Source organism: Oncorhynchus keta, chromosome 27, assembly GCF_023373465.1.
Source record: "Oncorhynchus keta strain PuntledgeMale-10-30-2019 chromosome 27, Oket_V2, whole genome shotgun sequence".
NCBI lineage: Eukaryota > Metazoa > Chordata > Actinopteri > Salmoniformes > Salmonidae > Oncorhynchus > Oncorhynchus keta.
This window is the reverse complement of record NC_068447.1, coordinates 6,733,546-6,758,140: the sequence shown is the minus strand read 5'-3', so window position 1 is coordinate 6,758,140 and position 24,595 is coordinate 6,733,546. Positions and strand designations below refer to the sequence as shown.

At 45.2% G+C, this 24,595-nt stretch overlaps 1 protein-coding gene and 1 long non-coding RNA gene across 4 annotated transcripts in view; both read right to left on the bottom strand.

Moving 5' to 3' along the window:
• Positions 1 to 2,927: 2,927 nt before the first annotated feature.
• LOC118359524 (SPRY domain-containing SOCS box protein 1-like) overlaps positions 2,928 to 24,595 on the bottom strand; it is a 29,453-nt gene continuing 7,785 nt past the window's right edge. Inside the window, exons 2-4 of one of the 3 annotated variants that reach the window (XM_052481365.1) lie at positions 23,563 to 23,635; positions 20,653 to 21,584; positions 2,928 to 6,414 (exon numbers count right to left, since the gene is read on the bottom strand). In XM_052481365.1, coding sequence (XP_052337325.1) covers positions 6,287 to 6,414; positions 20,653 to 21,340 — 816 coding nt within the window. In that variant the 5' untranslated portion in view covers positions 21,341 to 21,584; positions 23,563 to 23,635 and the 3' untranslated portion in view covers positions 2,928 to 6,286. The remainder of the gene's footprint in view (positions 6,415 to 20,652; positions 21,585 to 23,562; positions 23,636 to 24,595) is intronic. The other 2 variants (XM_052481366.1, XM_052481364.1) reach the window with 2 other exon arrangements.
• LOC127912390 (uncharacterized) lies at positions 19,740 to 20,638 on the bottom strand. Its single transcript, XR_008082220.1, has 3 exons — positions 20,249 to 20,638; positions 19,930 to 20,067; positions 19,740 to 19,877 (listed from the first exon to the last, which is right to left on the bottom strand). It is a non-coding gene; the product is annotated as an uncharacterized LOC127912390 (long non-coding RNA).

Below are 24,595 nucleotides of genomic sequence, written 5' to 3'. Positions count from 1 at the left end.
GAGGCTGGTAGGGGGAGTTGTCCGTGACGTAGAGAGATCTGACAACCGCACAGGGGGTGTCTCTTTTATTTATGGAAAGAAGATTGACCAATTGATTGACAGAACAGTTGACAACAAAGAGAAATGAATAGTATCTAATAAAAACAAATGAACTCAAAGTCTGATGTCCTTTTCTACCCTTAGTCAATGTTACTGATAAAAAATAACTGTACAGGTGGAAGCAATTGCCATATAACGTTACTTTCACTTAGCCATTGTACTAAGAGAGAACATAAAGGAGAGAGGACAGAAAGCCATCTTAATGCATACAGAGTGATTCAACTAGTGGACACACACAAGGCTAGCTCTCAATCCATAGAGTTGAAGGTCTACACACCATAGAGAATGATAGAGGCCTCTAGATGTGGATAACCCAACTTTTTGCATGGACATTGCCATTGAGGGCTTCCACCATTTTAAAGTAGTCAACTGGGTGGGGATTCCTATGGGTTAAGGAAGGATCGCTTATTTCCTTCCAGGTCATCAGGAGGGATCAGCCAATGAATTATACTTGTGAGCAAACATTCCATAACTACAAGTGGCTGTAAATTGGGGCGGCAGGGTAGCCTAGTGGTTAGAGCTTTGGACTAGTAACCGGAAGGTTGCCCCTGAACAAGCAGTTAACCCACTGTTCCTAGGCCGTCATTGAAAGTAAGAATTTGTTCTTAAATGACTTGCCTAGTTAAATAAAGGTAAAAAAAATGCCAATCTTGGCTTTATACTTGTTCAAACAACACCCTCCAGGGGGCAGTATGTACATTTTCAGTTTGTTTACCAACTCATAGAAGTAGTAGAAGAAAATGGACTACTTCAAAATGGAGATAACCCATAATGAGACAGATACAACGATACGATGTCTATCTAAGTCTATGGTCTATACCTGTGACCACTTCAGCACAACAACCCCCCCCACACCTATTGAAAGGGTAAAGGCTTGATTTGTATTGGGTCACAGGCTGGCTTTTTCCAGTTTTCAACAGACCAATTGTCTGCTGCTAGGTTTATTACTAATTTACAAAAGTGAACCGATATGCAAATTCATGCACCTCCTAGGCTGCTGTTCTGGATACTGATCAATAAGTTACAAACGTCCCAGTTTTCACCACACACAACAACAACACATTTGTTTTCATAACATCTGGATGACATTTTTTAGCAAATATGTTCAACACCAATGATTTGTTTTGCTTTTAATACTGCACAGCACCTTCACCTGTTTGAGAACAAAGTAAACCCCCTTTTCGTCTTACAGTAGGCCTGTATGCCAATCATCTACCTACTTCTACTTTTCCCTAAAACAAGCAGGCATAAAAAAATATATATATATATATACATATCGTTCTTCCATTTTAGTTTAGGGGGTGAACATGACACCTGGACACCATGACCATTCACTGTGGCATCTGAAAGAGGTCTGTAGACACGTGACATGGAGTGTTGTGTGTCTACTGAGCAGCCCACCCAGCCAGCCAATTAGAGGTGAGGGTGTGCAAACCTGGGTTCAAGCACTATTGGATATGCCTGATTGAGCGTGCCTGTTGAAATGGAACCAATCAGAAAGACAAAAAAAAAAAAAACACAAACATCGACCATCTGGCACTAAAACAAATGCTCAAAGTATTTTGAAATATTTGAAATAGTGGTTGAACCCAGGTATGGAGGTGTGTAAGAGGTGGAATGTCATTGGATGGCTCACATTCTTACTAAGGGGAAATAGCTTCAGTATCAGATTCTTCCTGCCCAGAAACTCCAGAGAGGTTTGAGACGGTCATTCTTACCCACATCCAAGAGGCGTTTTAATGAGTAAATGATTAACTGAAATTCTGATGTCTTCTCATAAACGGTTTTGTTGCTCGTTTCCCCAGAGTAGGATCCACAACAGCATTTCATAACTCTTTTGAATCTATTATTTTATGGCTGTTAAGATGCATGTGCCTTCATGACTGTTTTGTTTTTGTTATTCTGAAATAGTGTGTTTGTCATTATTACAGGTCTTGTCCTCATGATTTATTGAAGTGGAGTGATAAAACAATTTCCCCAAGTTGGGATCAATAAAAGTACTACTCGACGATGATGTCAAGGGTTCATCACCTATGAAATAGACAGATAAGTAGGTTATTCAACCACCTGGAAATAGTGCTGTTTGTCAGTGGAAAGTTGCTGACTTCAGGGAACCGGTTTTATTGGTCAGGGTAATAATAATAAAAATCATTCCAGGAGATTGTCACCATTTTGTAATTTTAGAGCTTTTAAAACCTCACCAATTCACTTAATATTATACAAATATGTCTGGTGTCAAAGGATATTGCATCATATTATGAACAATGACAAATATCTTCATTCTTTTTATTTATTTATACCCAGGGAGACATTAAAAACAGGTATGTTGACTTATAGAAAAGTAGTGGACGGTCAGTTTGTTTTTTGTTGATGCAAGACCCAAGAGGCAACACTGCAGAAATATATTGAGAGAAAATCAGTTTTGATATGGTCTTTATGATCACACAGTGCTAAGTCGCTACAGCAAATGATTCACTTGGAGAGAAAGGTTTTAGAAAGAGATTCGGCTGAACGTTCATACAGTTGGTTGGTGCTAGAAGGCCAGTAATCTGCTCTTTGGTATCACCCTGACGACTAGATAAGGAAGAACCTGGCGGAGCCCCCCCATTTCCTACTAAACCAGAAGTCTTCATCCAAAGTGAGCGCATATTTTTTCGTGTGGGTGGCCCCAGCGGGAATCAAACCCCATGATTATTGGAAGTGACAGTTGAGTTTCAAACCATATTTCAAACTTTACACACAAAAAAACAACAAAAAAAACACACCCACTTGGTTCTATTACCTTGTCAATACTTTGAGGACTCCATGAAATTACACACAACACAAAATATAATTCGAAATAAACTTTTATTATGGAAGTTACTACTTAAAGAAAATTAAAAATGAGCAAACTAGAAAAAAAAAAAAAAAACAGGGAAAAAAACCCCGATCGACGCAGTCAATGCCCAGCACAACGCCAACTACATCCACCCATTTAATTAAAAGAAGAAGGTCGGCCACTATCCAGGAAGCAGAGTACCGTTTAAACAATATGCTTTTCCAACTAAAACAAAACAATAGTTTTTAAAAAATTAAAAAGACCCCACACCTTCCAATGACATCCCCACACATTTCAGAATTACCTAACCAGCCCTTATACCCAAACAAGTGTCCATGGGTCCGAAGCAGAGAGAAGACTACGGTCACGCACATTGTACAGTGAATGGCTTGGCGACCAATGACAAAACAGTCTGCTAGTACATGTTAGAAATTCTCACAGCGATATCATTCATTCATTCATTCATATATATGAATGAATATATATAAGCTTTTCAATAAAAATATGTTGGGGACATCGGTACATTTAACAGGTGCTTCAAATATTGCAGGGAGAAAACCTGATTGCTCTGCTGCGCTGAGTTCACCCAAATAAAAATATACTTTTTTTTTTTTACCCCGAGAGCAGGTCTATGGATAACGGGATTCTAGGTAAACGAACCCAAAGCTTGGATTGTACTCCGTCCTTGTCCAGACAGCTTATACTATCATCGGGGGGTGTAATTTGGGTGAACTGTCCCTTTAAAAGGTTGGGGGTAGGTGTACGGTCACCTTGAAGAACAAACTGCGGTGTTGGTGTTTCCAGGAGTAATGGAGATGTATCACCACCTTCGTAACAGGTGGTCAGTGTTGTGTGTTATATATATATATATCACACACCACAATAATAATGGCAGGTGGTCAAGCGCATGGCCATCACCAGGCACACACAGTCTGGGCTGAGATCAACCATCATCTACTGGAGAGTGTGAGGAAGGTGAGCACTAACTATAACTTTATTAAAAAAAACTTCCAAGGAAATCTCATAAAATCTCTCAAGTATTTAAAAAAGGAGTACCATTTCCTGACGGACCACTAAAAGAGGAGGAACAATTAAAGATGAGAAATAGCACCACCTTGTGCTTGGAAAATGTTGACAAATATTTTTCAACATGCAACAAAAGCCATCTGTTATACCACACAACGGCCCTCCACCAAACTGAAGAGGGGGTGGGGGGGGGGTGGACTCCCAACACAATAAACCAACTATTTACCAACCGGACACGTCAGACAGCAATCAATCACTTGATTGAATTTTCATTTAAGATGACAAAAAGGAAAAGGAGAGACAAAGTCAAAAATCACTATTAAGGAGGTGTTGCGGTCACAACAGACTGGCGGCACCATTTAAACTCATTGCACTTCAACACACATACAGACAAGACATATTGTAGTACCACTATGGCAGTCATCTCAAAGCCCTCAGGACCAGCAAATATACGCATAAAGCCCTCTGCATGTCATGCCTGTCATCGACGTGGATATCTCAGTATATGATTGAAGTAAACCATCATAAACAGGATTATAGAACTAAAATTTAAAAAAAAAAGACTTGACCCATTATCAACCACGGTCTCTTACGGCTTCCTGAACACTCCAGGCATCACACAATGATGTTCTTCTCACTCTGTGGTGTGATTGGTACAAACCAACCCTGAGGGTTGGGAAGGATGAGTCAGAGCTCGAACCGAGAGGCTGGAGTGATGTGTCGAGTTGTTGAACTGGTTGAGCTACACTTCTGAGAGGGAAAATCCCAGAGACAGACAGAGAGGGAGAGACATGTTTTCTGTATGTATTGAGACAACAGACGGGGCAGTCAGAGGAGAGAGACATGTTCTGTGTTTGTATTGAGGCAACAGACAGGGCAGTCAGAGGAGAGAGACATGTTCTGTGTTTGTATTGAGACAACAGACGGGGCAGTCAGAGGAGAGAGACATGTTCTGTGTATGTATTGAGACAACAGACGGGGCAGTCAGAGGAGAGAGACATGTTCTGTGTTTGTATTGAGACAACAGACAGGGCAGTCAGAGGAGAGAGACATGTTCTGTGTTTGTATTGAGGCAACAGACAGGGCAGTCAGAGGAGAGAGACATGTTCTGTGTTTGTATTGAGGCAACAGACGGGGCAGTCAGAGGAGAGAGACATGTTCTGTGTTTGTATTGAGGCAACAGACGGGGCAGTCAGAGGAGAGAGACATGTTCTGTGTTTGTATTGAGACAACAGACAGGGCAGTCAGAGGAGAGAGGGAGAGAGACATGTTCTGTGTTTGTATTGAGGCAACAGACGGGGCAGTCAGAGGAGAGAGACATGTTCTGTGTTTGTATTGAGACAACAGACGGGGCAGTCAGAGGAGAGAGACATGTTCTGTGTATGTATTGAGACAACAGACGGGGCAGTCAGAGGAGAGAGACATGTTCTGTGTTTGTATTGAGACAACAGACGGGGCAGTCAGAGGAGAGAGACATGTTCTGTGTTTGTATTGAGACAACAGACAGGGCAGTCAGAGGAGAGAGGGAGAGAGACATGTTCTGTGTTTGTATTGAGGCAACAGACGGGGCAGTCAGAGGAGAGAGACATGTTCTGTGTTTGTATTGAGACAACAGACGGGGCAGTCAGAGGAGAGAGACATGTTCTGTGTTTGTATTGAGGCAACAGACGGGGCAGTCAGAGGAGAGAGACATGTTCTGTGTTTGTATTGAGACAACAGACGGGGCAGTCAGAGGAGAGAGACATGTTCTGTGTTTGTATTGAGACAACAGACGGGGCAGTCAGAGGAGAGAGACATGTTCTGTGTTTGTATTGAGACAACAGACAGGGCAGTCAGAGGAGAGAGACATGTTCTGTGTTTGTATTGAGGCAACAGACGGGGCAGTCAGAGGAGAGAGACATGTTCTGTGTTTGTATTGAGACAACAGACAGGGCAGTCAGAGGAGAGAGACATGTTCTGTGTTTGTATTGAGACAACAGACGGGGCAGTCAGAGGAGAGAGACATGTTCTGTGTTTGTATTGAGACAACAGACGGGGCAGTCAGAGGAGAGAGACATGTTCTGTGTTTGTATTGAGACAACAGACGGGGCAGTCAGAGGAGAGAGACATGTTCTGTGTTTGTATTGAGACAACAGACGGGGCAGTCAGAGGAGAGAGACATGTTCTGTGTTTGTATTGAGACAACAGACGGGGCAGTCAGAGGAGAGAGACATGTTCTGTGTTTGTATTGAGGCAACAGACGGGGCAGTCAGAGGAGAGAGACATGTTCTGTGTATGTATTGAGGCAACAGACGGGGCAGTCCACGGATCTAAGAGATGTTCTCTATGTTGTGCTGAGGGGGGTCATTGGTAGAGCAGGTAATTCTTGAGAGAGGCTGGTAGAGGCAGACCATGGATCTCACTCAGTCGTTCTCTGCCCAGAGTTACCCTCACGGAGCACCGACACAGGTCCATCAGAGGGAGAGGCTCAGCTGGGGAGGGAAGAGAGATATTTAGAGTACAGCACAGCAAAATAGACGTCTACATTTTAGTTTAACTTAAATAGAGAGCGAGACAGACAGTGCAGTCACACCCCTCAACTTTTCCCACATTTTGTTGTGTCACAGCCTGCATTTAAAATGGGTTTTAATTTAAATTATTTTGTCACTGGCCTGCCTATAGACAATACCCCATAATGTCAAAGTGGAATTATTTTTCTGAAATGTTTACAAATGAATTAAAAATGAAAAGCTGAAATGTCTTGACTCAATAAGTATTCAACCCCTTTGTTATGGCCTAAATAAGTTAAGGTTCAAGTTCAGCAAGAACTTTGCTTGACAAGTCACAAGCTTCATGGACTTGGACTCGCTGTGTGCAATAATGAAATATCCCTTTGAGCATTGTGAAGTTATTCATTACACTTTGGATGGTGTATCAATACACCCAGTCACAACAAAGATACAGACTTCCATCGTAACTCAGTTGCCGGAGAGGAAGGAAACTTCTCAGGGATTTCACCATGAGGCCAATGGTGACTTTAAAAACAGTTATATAGTTTAATGGCTGTGATAGAGGAGAAAACTGAGGATGGATCAACAACATTGTAGTTACTCCACACTACTAAATTGACAGAGTGAAAAGAAGGAAGCCTGTACAGAATAAAATATTCCAAAACATGCTTCCTGTTTGAAACAAAGGCACTAAAGTAAAACTGCAAAAAATGTGGCAAAGCAATAAACTTTTTCTTGATTACAAAGTGTATTACTTATTTTCAAGCATAGTTTTAATGTCACATGCACAAGTACAGTGGTGGCTGCATCATGTTATGAGTATGCTTGTAATCGTTAAGGACTGGGGAGTTTTTTTTTATACATTTTTAGGATAAAAATAAATAATGGAACTAAGCACAGGCAAAATCCTAGAGGAAAACCTTGTTCAGTCTGTTTTCCACCAGACACTGGGAGATTAATTCATCTTTCAGCAGGACAATAACCTAAAACACAAAGCCAAATCTACACTGGAGTTGCTTACCAAGAAGACCGTTTTGACTTAAAATCTACTTGAAAACCTATGGCAAGATCTTAAAATGCTTGTCTATAAATAATCAATTTGACTGAGCGTGACAAATTTAGAAACTAAAATTTTTTTAAAATGAAGTCTCGTGTTCATATCTCACAACATCCGTGGGATTTTCGAGTTGCCTATGTGCGACTAAATACCAAAATAACACACTTGATTTATGCTACGTTATAAAGTGGTTGGTTCGAGCCCTGAATGCCGATTGGCTGAGAGCCTTGGTATATCAGACCGTAATATCACATGTATGACAAAACAATTATTTTTACTGCGCTAATTTCGTTGGTAACCAGTTTATAATAGCAATAAAAGGTACCTCTGAGGTTTGTGGTATATGGACGATATACCACGGCTAAGGACTGCAAAGCGTAGTGCCTAAGAACCGTCCTTAGCCGTGGTATATTGGCTATATACCACAAACCCCCGAGGTGCCTCATCGGTTAATTATAGCATCTCTAATCTGTCAGAACAGATATTAGCAAAGTAATACATGAGCTTCCCTGCCAGATATCAAATAACCAAATATGCAGAGAAACAAAATCACATTGATTGATTATCAGTCAAGGGCTTTTAGCCAGAATAAGGCGTAGGCAACTTCGCAAGAGAAGAGCAAAATAACCCACCTGTTATACTAAGCTACAAAACATGCTAGTTCAAATGTTCTGATAACACTGTTAGATTACCTAGACTAAAGATTATTATCGTCGTGAACAAACCTCAATTTGGCTAACATTTTCCCAGTCTAATTATAAATATATATATATTTTTTAAGACGGAGAGTTTGCGAAAACAAATCGGATTGATTGATGAGTCCACAAGCTTGTCGCATAGCAACGCGATAACACTGTCTCAAATTATAGTTGACTGAAAGCTATAGTTTAATCAAGTATTTAAAATGACTTGTTAGATGACTTTGGGGAGCAGTTTCAGTAGTGGGTTCGATTCCCAGGACAATATGATAAATGACTGTATTATAAAAGCATCTAAATGGCTTTTAATTTAATTCCAATATTTTCATAATTCAGTGATGTTTATTTCCACAGTAATGATTGTTCCATCCAGTAGTGGTTGAGAAATAGTGCATGTGGGAAGTGATGGGACATGAACTGCCACAAGGTCGGTAACAGATTAATAACTTCTAATGTGCTATTGTACCCCATAGCCCTTTGCTCAAAAAAAATAAAGGGAACACTAAAATAACACATCCTAGATCTGAATGAATTAAATATTCTTATTAAAAACGTTTTTCTTTACATAGTTGAATGTGCTGACAACAGAATAACACAAAAATTATCAATGGAAATCAAATTTATCAACCCATGGAGGTCTGGATTTGGAGTCACACTCAAAATGAAAGTGGAAAACCACACTACAGGCTGATCCAACTTTGATGTAATGTCCTTAAAACAAGTCAAAATGAGGCTCAGTAGTGTGTGTGGCCTCCACGTGCCTGTATGAACTCTCTACAACGCCTGGGCATGCTCCTGATGAGGTGGCGGATGGTCTCCTGAGGGATCTCCTGCTAGACCTGGACTAAAGCATCCGCCAACTCCTGGACAGTCTGCAGTCACACCTGGCTTCACCTGCGACTAGCCACCCTGACAGCTGATGAAACCGTGGAGTATTTCTGTCTGTATTAAAGCCAGAATGGCTGGGCCTGAATGGAATCCCAGGATGTATGGTGTTGGTGGATGGAGCGAGACATGATGTCCCAGATGTGCTCAATTGGATTCAGGTCTGGGGAACGGACGGGCCAGTCCATAGCATCAATGCCTTCCTCTTGCAGGAACTGCTGACACACTCCAGCCACATGAGGTCTAGCATTGTCTTGCATTAGGAGGAACCCAGGGCCAACCGCACCAGCATATGGTCTCACAAGGGGTCTGATCTCATCTCGGTACCTAATGGCAGTGAGGCTACCTCTGGCGAGCACATGGAGGGCTGTGCGGCCCCCCAAAGAAATGCCACCCCACACCCTGACCCACAGCCAAACCGGTCATGCTGGAGGATGTTGCAGGCAGCAGAACGTTCTCCACGGCATCTCCAGACTGTCACATGTGCTCAGTGTGAACCTGCTTTCATCTGTGAAGAGCACAGGGCGCCAGTGGCGAATTTGCCAATCTTGGTGTTCTCTGGCAAATGCCAAACGTCCTGCACAGTGTTGGGCTGTAAGCACAACCCCCACCTGTGGACGTCGGGCCCTCATACCACCCTCATGGAGTCTTGTTTCTGACAATTTGAGCAGACACATGCACATTTGTGGCCTGCTGGAGGTCATTTTGCAGGGCTCTGGCTGTGCTCCTCCTGCTCCTCCTTGCACAAAGGCGGAGGTAGCGGTCCTGCTGCTGGGTTGTTGCCCTCCTACGGCCTCCTCCACGTCTCCTGATGTACTGGCCTGTCTCCTGGTAGCGCCTCCATGCTCTGGACACTACGCTGACAGACACAGCAAACCTTTTTGCCACAGCTCGCATTGATGTGCCATCCTGGATGAGCTGCACTACCTGAGCCACTTGTGTGGGTTGTAGACTCCGTCTCATGCTACCACTAGAGTGAAAGCACCGCCAGCATTCAAAAGTGACCAAAACATCAGCCAGGACAACAACCTCTCCCTCAACTTGATCAAGACAACGGCGCTGATTGTGGACTACAGGAAAAGGAGGGCTGAACAGGACCCCATTAACATCAACTGGGCTGTAGTGGAGCGGGTCAAGAGCTTCAAGTTCCTCGGTGTCCACATCACCAACAAACTATCATGGTCAAAATATACCAAGACAGTCATGAAGAGGGCACGACAAACGCCTTTTCCCCCTCACGAGACCAGTTGCATCACCGCCTGTTATGGCATCCGTAAGGCTCTACAGAGGGTAGTGCATACAGCCCAGTACATCACTGGGGCAAAGCTTCCTGCCATCCAGGACCTCTATATCAGAGGGTAGTGCGTACAGCCCAGTACATCACTGGGGCCAAGCTTCCTGCCATCCAGGACCTCTATATCAGAGGGTAGTGCGTACAGCCCAGTACATCACTGGGGCCCAGCTCCCTGACATCCAGAACCTCTATATCAGAGGGTAGTGAGTACAGCCCAGTACATCACTGGGACCCAGCTCCCTGACATCCAGAACCTCTATATCAGAGGGTAGTGAGTACAGCCCAGTCCATCACTGGGACCCAGCTCCCTGTCATCCAGGACCTCTATATCAGAGGGTAGTGAGTACAGCCCAGTACATCACTGGGACCAAGCTTCCTGCCATCCAGGACCTCTATATCAGAGGGTAGTGCGTACAGCCCAGTACATCACTGGGGCCCAGCTCCCTGACATCCAGAACCTCTATATCAGAGGGTAGTGAGTACAGCCCAGTACATCACTGGGACCCAGCTCCCTGACATCCAGAACCTCTATATCAGAGGGTAGTGAGTACAGCCCAGTACATCACTGGGGCCCAGCTCCCTGACATCCAGAACCTGTATACTAGGCGGTGTCAGAGGAAGGCCCCCACAAAAAAATTGTTGGAGACTTTCTGCTACCGCACAGCAAGCGGTACCGGAGTGCCAAGTCGAGGTCCAAAAGGCTCCTTATTAACAGCTTCAACCCCCCAAGCCATAATAAAGCCATAATACCCCTGAACAGCTAATCAAATGGTCACCTGGACCGTTTACGTCGACCGAGCCCCTTTGTTTTCACACCACTGCTACTCAATGTTTATTATCTATGCATAGCCACTTTACCCCGACCTACAATTACCTGGACCCCCGTACTGGTACCCCCTGTACATAGCCACTTTACCCCGACCTACAATTACCTGGACCCTCGGTACTGGTACCCCCTGTTCATAGCCACTTTACCCCGACCTACAATTACCTGGACCCTCGGTACTGGTACCCCCTGTACATAGCCACTTTACCCTGACCTACAATTACCTGGACCCCCGCACATTGACTCGGTACTGGTACCCCCTGTATATAGCCTCCACATTGACTCTGTACCAGTACCCCCCTGTATATAGCCTCCACATTGACTCTGTACCGGTACCCCCTGTATATAGCCTCCACATTGACTCGGTACCGGTACCCCCTGTATATAGCCTCCACATTGACTCGGTACTGGTACCCCCTGTATATAGCCTCCACATTGACTCGGTACTGGTACCCCCTGTATATAGCCTCCACATTGACTCGGTACCGGTACCCCCTGTATATAGCCTCCACATTGACTCGGTACCGGTACCCCCTGTATATAGCCTCCACATTGACTCGGTACTGGTACCCCCTGTATATAGCCACTTTACCCCGACCTACAATTACCTGGACCCTCGGTACTGGTACCCCCTGTACATAGCCACTTTACCCTGACCTACAATTACCTGGACCCCCGCACATTGACTCGGTACTGGTACCCCCTGTATATAGCCTCCACATTGACTCTGTACCAGTACCCCCCTGTATATAGCCTCCACATTGACTCGGTACTGGTACCCCCTGTATATAGCCTCCACATTGACTCACTTTACCCCCTGACCTCCAATTACCTGGACCCCCTGTATATAGCCTCCACATTGACTCGGTACTGGTACCCCCTGTATATAGCCTCCACATTGACTCTGTACCGGTACCCCCTGTATATAGCCTCCACATTGACTCGGTACTGGTACCCCCTGTATATAGCCTCCACATTGACTCGGTACCGGTACCCCCTGTATATAGCCTCCACATTGACTCGGTACCGGTACCCCCTGTATATAGCCTCCACATTGACTCGGTACCGGTACCCCCTGTATATAGCCTCCACATTGACTCGGTACTGGTACCCCCTGTATATAGCCTCCACATTGACTCGGTACTGGTACCCCCTGTATATAGCCTCCACATTGACTCGGTACTGGTACCCCCTGTATATAGCCTCCACATTGACTCGGTACTGGTACCCCCTGTATATAGCCTCCACATTGACTCGGTACTGGTACCCCCTGTATATAGCCTCCACATTGACTCGGTACTGGTACCCCCTGTATATAGCCTCCACATTGACTCGGTACTGGTACCCCCTGTATATAGCCTCCACATTGACTCGGTACCCCCTGTATATAGCCTCCACATTGACTCGGTACTGGTACCCCCTGTATATAGCCTCCACATTGACTCGGTACTGGCACCCCCTGTATATAGCCTCCACATTGACTCTGTACCGGTACCCCCTGTATATAGCCTCCACATTGACTCTACCGTAATACCCTGTATATAGCCTCCACATTGACTCTGTACCGTAATACCCTGTATATAGCCTCCACATTGACTCTGTACCGTAACACCCTGTATATAGCCTCCACATTGTACCGTAATACCCTGTATATAGCCTCCACATTGTTACTTTAGTTAATTTACAAAATATTTTCTTACGAAGTACATGGCTTGGTTGACACACCCTGACAAATAACATTTGATTAGATTCTTGCTGCAGAATGAGACGTTCTAGAATAGAGAAGGACTTGGGCTCAAAGAGTTTTTCATGGTCAGATCACATGCCGAGAGGGACAAAGAAACTCCAGGTTGCCCGTTTGAATCCTCCTTCCTTAAATGGCTTTTGACATAAATTGGTGAAAGAAACGCAATGGAAAAGCTGGCTTAAGGCGCCTGCATACTAGGCTCGGTTTCCTCGCAGAACTCAGCTTGGTGGACGACGGTGCCTCTCGCACACTCCCTTAAAAAAGACCTTCGCTTGGAAAATGAGAAGAAAGAAGGCAGTAATATTACTGTTTGTCTCACTGCAGCAACATAGTATAGCCAGTATAAACTTCCTCAAAATAGTCAATTAATTACACATTTCTTAATGACGTTTTTTTTTTGTTGCAGAGATCTTAGGTTGCATTATTTTACATCTAAGATGTTTGATGCAAATTTTTTTCACTTGACAAATATTACACTACAACTAGTCGTCGTCTCATTGACAAACACTTGGTTAAAGAATCGCATCCATAGTTGACTCCTACTAGGTACTACTATTGACCAATCACAGATGAAGGGGCGTCGACTTCGGTTACCGAACTTCAACTTGTCTCAAGTAAAGAATGTGTGCGAACAGCCAAAAAAAGCCCTACCAAACACCAAAACGTCACAAACAGTCATAATATAAAATATAACATGTAAAGTGTTGGTCCCATGTTTCATAAACTGAAATGTTCTATACGCACAAAAAGCTTTTCTCTTAAATGTTGTGCACTAATTAATTTACATCCCTGTTACTGAGCATTTTTCCTTTGCCAAGATAATCCATCCACCTGACAGGTGTGGCATATGAAGAAGCCGATTAAACACCATGATCATTACACAAGTGCACCTTGTGCCGGGGACAATAAAAAGGCCACTAAAAATGTGCAGTTTTGTCACACAACACAAAGCCACAGATGTCTCAGGTTTTGAGGGAGCGTGTAATTGACATGCTGACTGTAGGAATGTTCTCCAGAGCTGTTGCCAGATAATTGAATGTTAATTTCTCTACCATAAGCAGCTTCCAACGTCGTTTAAGAGAATTTGGCAGTACTTTCAACCGGCCACACAACCTTCAGGCCACGTGTAACTACATCAGCCCAGGACTGCCACATCCGGCTTCTTCACCTGCGGGATCGTCTGAGACCAGCCACCGGGACAGCTGATGAAACTGAGGATTTATGTCTGTAACAAAGCCCTTTTGTGGGAAAAATTCTGACTGGATGGGCCTGGCTTCCCAGTGGATGGGCCTGGCTGCCCACTGGCTTCCCAGTGGGTGGGGCCTGGCTGCCCAGTGGGTGGGCCTGGCTCCCCAGTGGGTGGGCCTGGCTCCCCAGTGGGTGGGCCTGGCTCCCCACTGGATGGGCCTGGCTCCCCACTGGGTGGGCCTGGCTCCCCACTGGGTGGGCCTGGCTCCCCACTGGGTGGGCCTGGCTGCCCACTGGGTGGGCCTGGCTGCCCAGTGGGTGGGCCTGGCTGCCCAGTGGGTGGGCCTGGCTGCCCAGTGGGTGGGCCTGGCTGCCCAGTGGGTGGGCCTGGCTCCCCAGTGGGTGGGCCTGGCTCCCCAGTGGGTGGGCCTGGCTCCCCAGTGGGTGGGCCTGGCTGCCCAGTGGGTGGGCCTGGCTGCCCAGTCATGTGAAATGTATAGATTTGGGCCTAATACATTTATTTCAAAATCGACTGATTTCCTTATATGAACTGTAACTCAGTAAAAATCATTGAGATTGTTGCATGTTGCATTGCTGTTCAGTGTGCGTTGGACCTGGGAAACATACCGGTTTTACAGTATACTATTCCAGTTGTCAGATCAATAACTTGAAGGGACTATTCTGTTGACACTCCTTACTACAGAAAATGCTACCCAGACCTAGATCAAAGTGATCAACAGGTTTGTGAAATGATTACATGTTGTATCTGGGGCATAGAAGAGAGAAATAAAAATTAAAAAAAGATTTAAATCACAATGCCAATGGCACATTATCAGGTTGTGCCCAACTGGCTTACATAGTAGTTGTAATCAGTGGCTCGAGCCTGGTCCCAGATCTGTTTAGGCTGTCTTGCTGAATTGGCAGGCTAAAGTTTGGGAAAACAGTACAAATAGATCTGGGACCAGGCTAGCCTAACAGTGTAATCTGTAGATGCCTCTAACTTGGCCCCAGATCGATTTTTGCCATTAATCATAGAAGTAGGCAAGACCACACTATCAGATCTGGGACTGTAGTCTGTTCTAGCTTGGTTCCAGATCTGTTTGTGTTGTCTTGCCAACTCCTTTACATTAACAGTGACCATAGGAACTGGCAAGAGAGAACAAAGGTCTGGGTCCAGGCTACAAATCCTCAGTTCTCTGGTGTAACCTTGATGTGCAGTAATGCGTTTTAAAACGGGGTCGACCTTTGAACTGTACTGTTACACCCAAGTCCATTACATCACGAAGTTGTACTCAAAACTGTAGTCTAAAGTAGTGCACTACTACTACTACAGAGTCCTATTGGCCCTGGTCTAAAGTAGTGCACTACTACTACTACAGAGTCCTATTGGCCCTGGCCTAAAGTAGTGCACTACTACAGAGTCCTATTGGCCCTGGCCTAAAGTAGTGCACTACTACTACTACAGAGTCCTATTGGCCCTGGCCTAAAGTAGTGCACTACTACAGAGTCCTATTGGCCCTGGCCTAAAGTAGTGCACTACTACAGAGTCCTATTGGCCCTGGCCTAAAGTAGTGCACTACTACAGAGTCCTATTGGCCCTGGCCTAAAGTAGTGCACTACTACTACTACAGAGTCCTATTGGCCCTGGTCTAAAGTAGTGCACTACTACTACAGAGTCCTATTGGCCCTGGTCTAAAGTAGTGCACTACTACTACAGAGTCCTATTGGCCCTGGTCTAAAGTAGTGCACTACTACTACTACTACTACTACAGAGTCCTATTGGTCCTGGTCTAAAGTAGTGCACTACTACTACAGAGTCCTATTGGTCCTGGTCTAAAGTAGTGCACTACTACTACTACAGAGTCCTATTGGCCCTGGTCTAAAGTAGTGCACTACTACTACTACTACAGAGTCCTATTGGTCCTGGTCTAAAGTAGTGCACTACTACTACTACAGAGTCCTATTGGCCCTGGTCTAAAGTAGTGCACTACTACTACTACTACTACTACTACTACTACAGAGTCCTATTGGTCCTGGTCTAAAGTAGTGCACTACTACTACTACAGAGTCCTATTGGCCCTGGCCTAAAGTAGTGCACTACTACTACTACAGAGTCCTATTGGCCCTGGCCTAAAGTAGTGCACTACTACTACTACAGAGTCCTATTGGCCCTGGTCTAAAGTAGTGCACTACTACTACTACAGAGTCCTATTGGCCCTGGCCTAAAGTAGTGCACTACTACTACTACAGAGTCCTATTGGCCCTGGCCTAAAGTAGTGCACTACTACTACTACAGAGTCCTATTGGCCCTGGCCTAAAGTAGTGCACTACTACTACTACAGAGTCCTATTGGCCCTGGTCTAAAGTAGTGCACTACTACAGAGTCCTATAGGCCCTGGTCTAAAGTAGTGCACTACTACAGAGTCCTATTGGCCCTGGTCTAAAGTAGTGCACTACCCCTATGGGTCCTGGTCTAAAGTAGTGCACTACCCCTATTGGCCCTGGTCTAAAGTAGTGCACTACCCCTATTGGCCCTGGTCTAAAGTAGTGCACTACCCCTATTAGCCCTGGTCTAAAGTAGTGCACTACCCCTATTAGCCCTGGTCTAAAGTAGTGCACTACCCCTATTAGCCCTGGTCTAAAGTAGTGCACTACCCCTATTAGCCCTGGTCTAAAGTAGTGCACTACCCCTATTAGCCCTGGTCTAAAGTAGTGCACTACCCCTATTAGCCCTGGTCTAAAGTAGTGCACTACCCCTATTAGCCCTGGTCTAAAGTAGTGCACTATGTAGGGAATAGAGTGCCATTTGGGATGTCCTCACAATTTCAGTGTTTATTGATGTAATTAACTTGGGTGTAACAGAATGTTCAAAGGTTGGCCCCATTAAAAACATCATTAAAAACATCATTAAAAACATGAACGCACACCAAGACAACACCAGAGAAGCCTGATCTCAGATCTGTTTGTGTCCTCTTGGTCAATTCCTATGGTCCACACCAAGACAACACCAGAGAAGCCTGATCTCAGATCTGTTTGTGTCCTCTTGGTCAATTCCTATGGTCCACACCAAGACAACACCAGAGAAGCCTGATCTCAGATCTGTTTGTGTCCTCTTGGTCAATTCCTATGGTCCACACCAAGACAACCCCAGAGAAGCCTGATCTCAGATCTGTTTGTGTCCTCTCGGTCAATTCCTATGGTCCACACCAAGACAACACCAGAGAAGCCTGATCTCAGATCTGTTTGTGTTCTCTTGGTCAATTCCTATGGTCCACACAAAGACAACCCCAGAGAAGCCTGATCTCAGATCTGTTTGTGTCCTCTTGGTCAATTCCTATGGTCCACACCAAGACAACACCAGAGAAGGCTGATCTCAGATCTGTTTGTGTCCTCTTGGTCAATTCCTATGGTCCACACCAAGACAACACCAGAGAAGCCTGATCTCAGATCTGTTTGTGTCCTCTCGGTCAATTCCTATGGTCCACACCAAGGCAACCCCAGAGAAGCCTGATCTCAGATCTGTTTGTGTCCTCTCAGTCAATTCCTATGGTCCACACCAAGACAACACCAGAGAAGCCTGATCTCAGATCTGTTTGTGTCCTCTTGGTCAATTCCTATGGTCCACTGTGAAATATATAGTAGTTGACGACTAAACTGTTACGACTAAAATCGTCTCAGCAAAAAAAAAAAAAAAAAAAAAAAAAAAAAAAAAAAAAAATTACAGATTTCTAGACTTTATATATTCGATACATTTAGAGTTTTTTTTCTTAACAACATGTCAAAAGCAGCCCTGAAATAGTGTCTATGTTCTGAATCACATCCGTCTGTACAGACCAATGTCTAGACAGACTGACACTGCTCCTAAAGCTCCCTCGGAGGAACCATTACAACCAGGATGGGAAATTAACACCCCGTCACCTGCCAAATGAGGGCAGATTTTGGCATTAACGGGTAAGATGTCTATTTCACTGGGTGATCACACAGCATTTGAGAACCGTTTCTATCCACCCCTCCCCCTCCCCAATCCAAAGCCCAAATGTAGAAGTTGGTTGAATTGACCTGAAAGGCTAGTGAAGTGTGACATTATCCTGCTGGTTACATCGTTTTGTTCACACGCTAGGTTGTTTTCCAATATTAGTTTGAGTTTGCTGCAACTAACTGCTGCAAACGTAGACAGAGATTCTCATCTCTGATAGACAGACACGTGTGGTGGCAGCGTAGCCTAGTGGTTAGAGAGTTGGACTAGTAACCGGAAGGTTGCAAGTTCAAACCCCCAAGCTAACAAGGTACAAATCTGTCGTTATGCCCCTAAACAAGGCAGTTAACCCACTGTTCCCAGGCCGTCATTGAAAATAAGAACTATTTCTTAACTGACTTGCCTAGTTAAATAGGTAAAAAGGTAAAAAGAAAAAATTAAATGTGCTGTTAACTTAAAGGGGGCAGGTGAACACATTGGTCTCACCTAATGACTCATATTTGGGGGTACATTGAGCGTGGAACACACCCCCAAAAAACTTTGTCTTTTAAAATCATAAAAAAACACTCAATTTTATTGTGATCCGACATTTATTTGTGTTCCTAAATATGAACTTATGTACTTATGTACACTGTAATAAAGTCAGTGTTCGAGCCCCGAGCTAATAATAAATCAACCGTATCAGTATTTAGTGGCAGAGCAAAAGGAACTTTGTTGATTGTTGATGTTCAGTTGTACAACCGTTTATCAGTTTGACTATTGTATCAAAATGACTTATTTTAACTAATTATTTAAAACTCAAGTCACGAAGGTAATTGAGCAATACATTCTGTATTACTAGAAAGAAGCTTCTTGTTTTTAAAAACATTAAAGAATGCTCATTCAGTTATTTTTGGTGTAATATTTTTCTGGTAAAAAAAAAAAAAGTGTCTGGTAGATTCTCTCATTTTACCTGCCATTGATTGGTGGAGGGAAAAACGTACATTTGCCAGATTCCAACCAATGTCCAGACAGACACTGTTGCTATAGTTCCCGAGGAGGAAGTATTAAGTGATAGCTAGGAACACGTGCAGTAGCACTCATCTTTGCAACTGGAACATATAGAAGTGTCAAAACTAGAGCCAACATGATTCCTTATCCTAATGCATGTCAGAGAGGCATGTTTGTTCTACATAGAATATTTCTACACGTTCCAAAGAACCCAAGACAACAGCTGGCTGTGAGACGAGGCTATAGTAGATTCCTATGGCGTTTTGAAGAAAAAAAAAGAAGAGTCTCAAATCATATCTCAGACCAAAGCCAACTCTGAACAATTACAGTTTAGAAAATATATTATAGGCCAGGGCACTCCAACCCTGTTCATGAAAAGCTAGTTTTCGCTCCAATCCTAATCTAGTCCACCTCATTCTCATCATTCACTGGATGATTAACTGAATCAGGTTAGTTATAACTGGGGCTGGAGTTTATACCTATAGGAGCGTAGCTCTCCAGGAACAGGGCTGGAGTGAACCTATAGGAGGGTAGCTCTCCAGGAACAGGGCTGGAGTTTAAACCTATAGGAGGGTAGCTCTCCAGGAACAGGGCTGGATTTAAACCTGTAGGAGGGTAGCTCTCCAGGAACAGGGCTGGAGTGAACCTATAGGAGGGTAGCTCTCCAGGAACAGGGCTGGAGTTTAAACCTATAGGAGGGTAGCTCTCCAGGAACAGCAGGAACAGGGTTGGAGTTTAAACCTACAGGATGGTAGCTCTCCAGGAACAGGGCTGGAGTTTAAACCTATAGGAGGGTAGCTCTCCAGGAACAGCAGGAACAGGGTTGGAGTTTAAACCTACAGGATGGCAGCTCTCCAGGAACAGGGTTGGAGTTTAAACCTACAGGATGGTAGCTCTCCAGGAACAGGGCTGGAGTTTAAACCTATAGGAGGGTAGCTCTCCAGGAACAGCAGGAACAGGGTTGGAGTTTAAACCTACAGGATGGTAGCTCTCCAGGAACAGGGCTGGAGTTTAAACCTACAGGATGGTAGCTCTCCAGGAACAGGGTTGGAGTTTAAACCTACAGGATGGTAGCTCTCCAGGAACAGGGCTGGAGTTTAAACCTATAGGAGGGTAGCTCTCCAGGAACAGCAGGAACAGGGCTGGAGTTTAAACCTATAGGAGGGTAGCTCTCCAGGAACAGGGTTGGAGTTTAAACCTACAGGAGGGTAACTCTCCAGGAACAGGGCTGGAGTTTAAACCTACAGGAGGGTAACTCTCCAGGAACAGGGTTGGAGTTTAAACCTACAGGAGGGTAACTCTCCAGGAACAGGGTTGGAGTTTAAACCTACAGGAGGGTAACTCTCCAGGAATAGGGCTGGAGTTTAAACCTACAGGAGGGTAACTCTCCAGGAACAGGGTTGGAGTTTAAACCTACAGGAGGGTAACTCTCCAGGAACAGGGCTGGAGTTTAAACCTACAGGAGGGTAACTCTCCAGGAACAGGGCTGGAGTTTAAACCTACAGGAGGGTAACTCTCCAGGAACAGGGTTGGAGAGCTCTGTTATAGGCACTACTTACGATCGAGTCCATTGATGTAGCGGATTCGTATTTCACAGTGCCCCCACACAGCACTGACGACAGGGTACAGCTTCCTCCCCTTGAGTCCTCTGAAAGCCACCCCTAAGTATTGTCCGTCCACTATATAGCTCAGAGTCCCCTCGTCCATGTCCAACACTACCAGGAATGAATCGGGGACTATAAATGTCTCATCCGGCTCCAGGAACGCAGGGTACATCTTACTGGGCTGATTCTTTCCATCGTGGTGAAGTCTATTCCGTCCTAGGTCCCAGCCCCAGGACTCGTGGTTATTACCCACCAGGGTCGTGTAGCCTACGGAATGAAGCGGCGCCTCTCCCGTCGCCACGCCGACGATGGCGTGCGTGCCCCGCTGTCTCATGGCCCAGCTGATCTCCCAGATGTGTAGCCCCCGGGTGTAGCCGATACAGGCCCGGATGGCGTCCGTGCTCTGAGCCACGGGGTGCCGATGGAAGACCAGTTTGTTGTCGTCCTTGACGAAGATGTTGAGCGATCGGTCGTTGTTGTTCCACGAGTGCTGCATCTGGACCTCCTGTCCAGCAGGGGGCATGTCCAGCAGCAGATCCAGCCTGGAGGGCTTGTTATGGTCCAGAGCTGCCAGCTCCAGAGGCCTGAATGCCGGGTCCCTCATGTCAATAGTCTTTATGCCTCCAGGAACACTCTGCCCCATGCTCCTTTGTGAAGTTAGAGCGCCCACAGAGCACTCCTCCTCCTGTCGAGTGCTCCTCTCCCCCCCCTTCAAATCAAAGAAGAAACAAAAAAAGGGGGTGAGCAAAGTAGTTTGTTTTCGGTTGCCCCCTCCTCACCACCTCTACAGCCTGCTTCTGTCACAGCCAATCAGGAGGCTAGGATTGGTGCCAAATCACTGGTTGCCAGGTAACAGGATCAGGCCAGGTCTTGGTTCAAGCACACACCTGGGAAGAATTAGGAGAAGAAGAGAGAGATGGATGAGGAGGAGAAGAGCCAGTAGAAAGGAGAGATGGATGAGGAGGAGAAGAGCCAGTAGGAAGGGAAGATGGATGAGGAGGAGAAGAGCCAGTAGGAAGGGAAGATAGATGAGAAGAGAGGAGGAAGGGGAGATGGATGAGGATGAGGAAGGGGAGATGGATGAGGAGGAGGAAGGGGAGATGGATGAGGAGGAGGAAGGGGAGATGGATGAGGAGGAGGAAGGGAAGATGGATGAGGAGGAGAAGAGCCAGTAGGAAGGGAAGATAGATGAGAAGAGAGGAGGAAGGGGAGATGGATGAGGATGAGAAAGGAGAGATGGATGAGGATGAGAAAGGAGAGATGGATGAGGATGAGAAAGGAGAGATAGATGAGGATGAGAAAGGAGAGATAGATGAGGAGGAGAAGAGCCAGTAGGAAGGGAAGATAGATGAGGAGGAGAAGAGCCAGTAGGAAGGGAAGATAGATGAGGAGGAGAAGAGCCAGTAGGAAGGGAAGATAGATGAGGAGGAGAAGAGCCAGTAGGAAGGGAAGATAGATGAGGAGGAGAAGAGCCAGTAGGAAGGGAAGATAGATGAGGAGGAGAAGAGCCAGTAGGAAGGGAAGATAGATGAGGAGGAGAAGAGCCAGTAGGAAGGGAAGATAGATGAGGAGGAGGAAGGGAAGATAGATGAGAAGAGGTCAAACACAAATCATTACACCAACAACTTACATTGACTTCCTATTCCCCCTATTACTATAATGTGTGGTTCAGTAAGGGCCTGGTGCGAGTAAAGTTAGCAAGGTTGTGGGTTCAATTCCCACATGCAGGAATCACAGACTAAAAATGTATGCACTCAATGTATTGTAAATCACTCTGGATAAAAAGCATCTGCTAATTACAGTGGGGCAAAAAAGTATTTAGTCAGCCACCAATTGTGCAAGTTTTCCCACTTAAAAAGATGAGGCCTGTAATTTTCACCATAGGTACACTTCAACTATGACAGACAAAATTAGAAAAAAGTGATTTTCTGGATTTTTTAAATGAATTTATTTGCAAATGATGGTGGAAAATAAGTATTTGGTCACCTACAAACAAGCAAGATTTCTGGCTCTCACAGACCTGTAACTTCTTCTTTAAGAGGCTCCTCTGTCCCCCACCCGTTACCTGTATTAATGGCACCTGTTTGAACTTGTTATCAGTATAAAAGACACCTGTCCACAACTTCAAACAGTCACACTCCACTATGGCCAAGACCAAAGAGCTGTCAAAGGACACCAGAAACAAAATTGTAGACCTGCACCAGACTGGGAAGACTGAATCTGAAATAGGTAAGCAGCTTGGTTTGAAGAAATCAACTGTGGGAGCAATTATTAGGAAATGGAAGACATAGAAGACCACTGATAATCTCTCTCGATCTGGGGCTCCACGCAAGATCTCACCCCGTGGGGTCAAAATGATCCCAAGAACGGTGAGCAAAAATCCCAGAACCACATGGGGGACCTAGTGAATGACCTGCAGAGAGCTGGGACCAAAGTAACAAAGCCTACCATCAGTAACACACTACGCCGCCAGGGACTCAAATCCTGCAGTGCCAGACGTGTCCCCCTGCTTCAGCCAGTACATGTCCAGGCCCGTCTGAAGTTTGCTAGAGAGCATTTGGATGATCCAGAAGAAGATTGGGAGAATGTCATATGGTCAGATGAAACCATTTACATTACATTTAAGTCATTTAGCAGAGGCTCTTATCCAGAGCGACTTACAAATTGGTGCATTCACCTTATGACATCCAGTGGAACAGCCACTTTACAATAGTGCATCTAAATCTTTTAAGGGGGGTGAGAAGGATTACTTTATCCTATCCTAGGTATTCCTTAAAGAAATAAAAATATAACTTTTTGGTAAAAACTAAACTCGTCGTGTTTGGAGGACAAAGAATGCTGAGTTGCATCCAAAGAACACCATACCTACTGTGAAGCATGGGGGTGGAAACATCATGCTTTGGGGCTGTTTTTCTGCAAAGGGACCAGGACGACTGATCTGTGTAAAGGAAAGAATGAATGGGGCCATGTATCGTGAGATTTTGAGTGAAAACCTCCTTCCATCAGCAAGTGCATTGAAGATGAAACGTGGCTGGGTCTTTCAGCATGACAATGATCCCAAACACACCGCCCGGGCAACGAAGGAGTGGCTTCGTAAGAAGCATTTCAAGGTCCTGGAGTGGCCTAGCCAGTTTCCAGATCACAACCCCATAGAAAATCTTTGGAGGGAGTTGAAAGTCCGTGTTACCCAGCAACAGCCCCAAAACGTCACAGCTCTAGAGGAGATCTGCATGGAGGAATGGGCCAAAATACCAGCAACAGTGTGTGAAAACCTTGTGAAGACTTACAGAAAACATTTGACCTCTGTCATTGCCAACAAAGGGTATGTAACAAAGTATTGAGGAACTTTTGTTATTGACCAAATACTTATTTTCCACCATAATTTGCAAATAAATTCATAAAAAAATCCTACAATGTGATTTTCTAGATTTTTTTTCTCATTTTGCCTGTCATAGTTGAAGTGTACCCCTGATGACAATTACAGGCCTCTCATCTTTTTAAGTGGGAGAACTTGCACAATTGGTGGCTGACTAAATACTTTTTTGCCGCACTGTATATGAGATTAGTATTTTAAAATTTCCTCAGCTCAGCTCTTTAACCCACAGCTGCTGGCTAATCAACTGACTATGGCTGGGGGAGGGCCCTGCTACCGACAGCGGGGAGGGCCCTGCTACCGACAGAGGGGAGGGCCCTGCTACCGACAGAGGGGAGGGCCCTGCTACCGACAGAGGGGAGGGCCCTGCTACCGACAGAGGGGAGGGCCCTGCTACCGACAGAGGGGAGGGCCCTGCTACCGACAGAGGGGAGGGCCCTGCTACCGACAGAGGGGAGGGCCCTGCTACCGACAGAGGGGAGGGCCCTGCTACCGACAGAGGGGAGGGCCCTGCTACCGACAGAG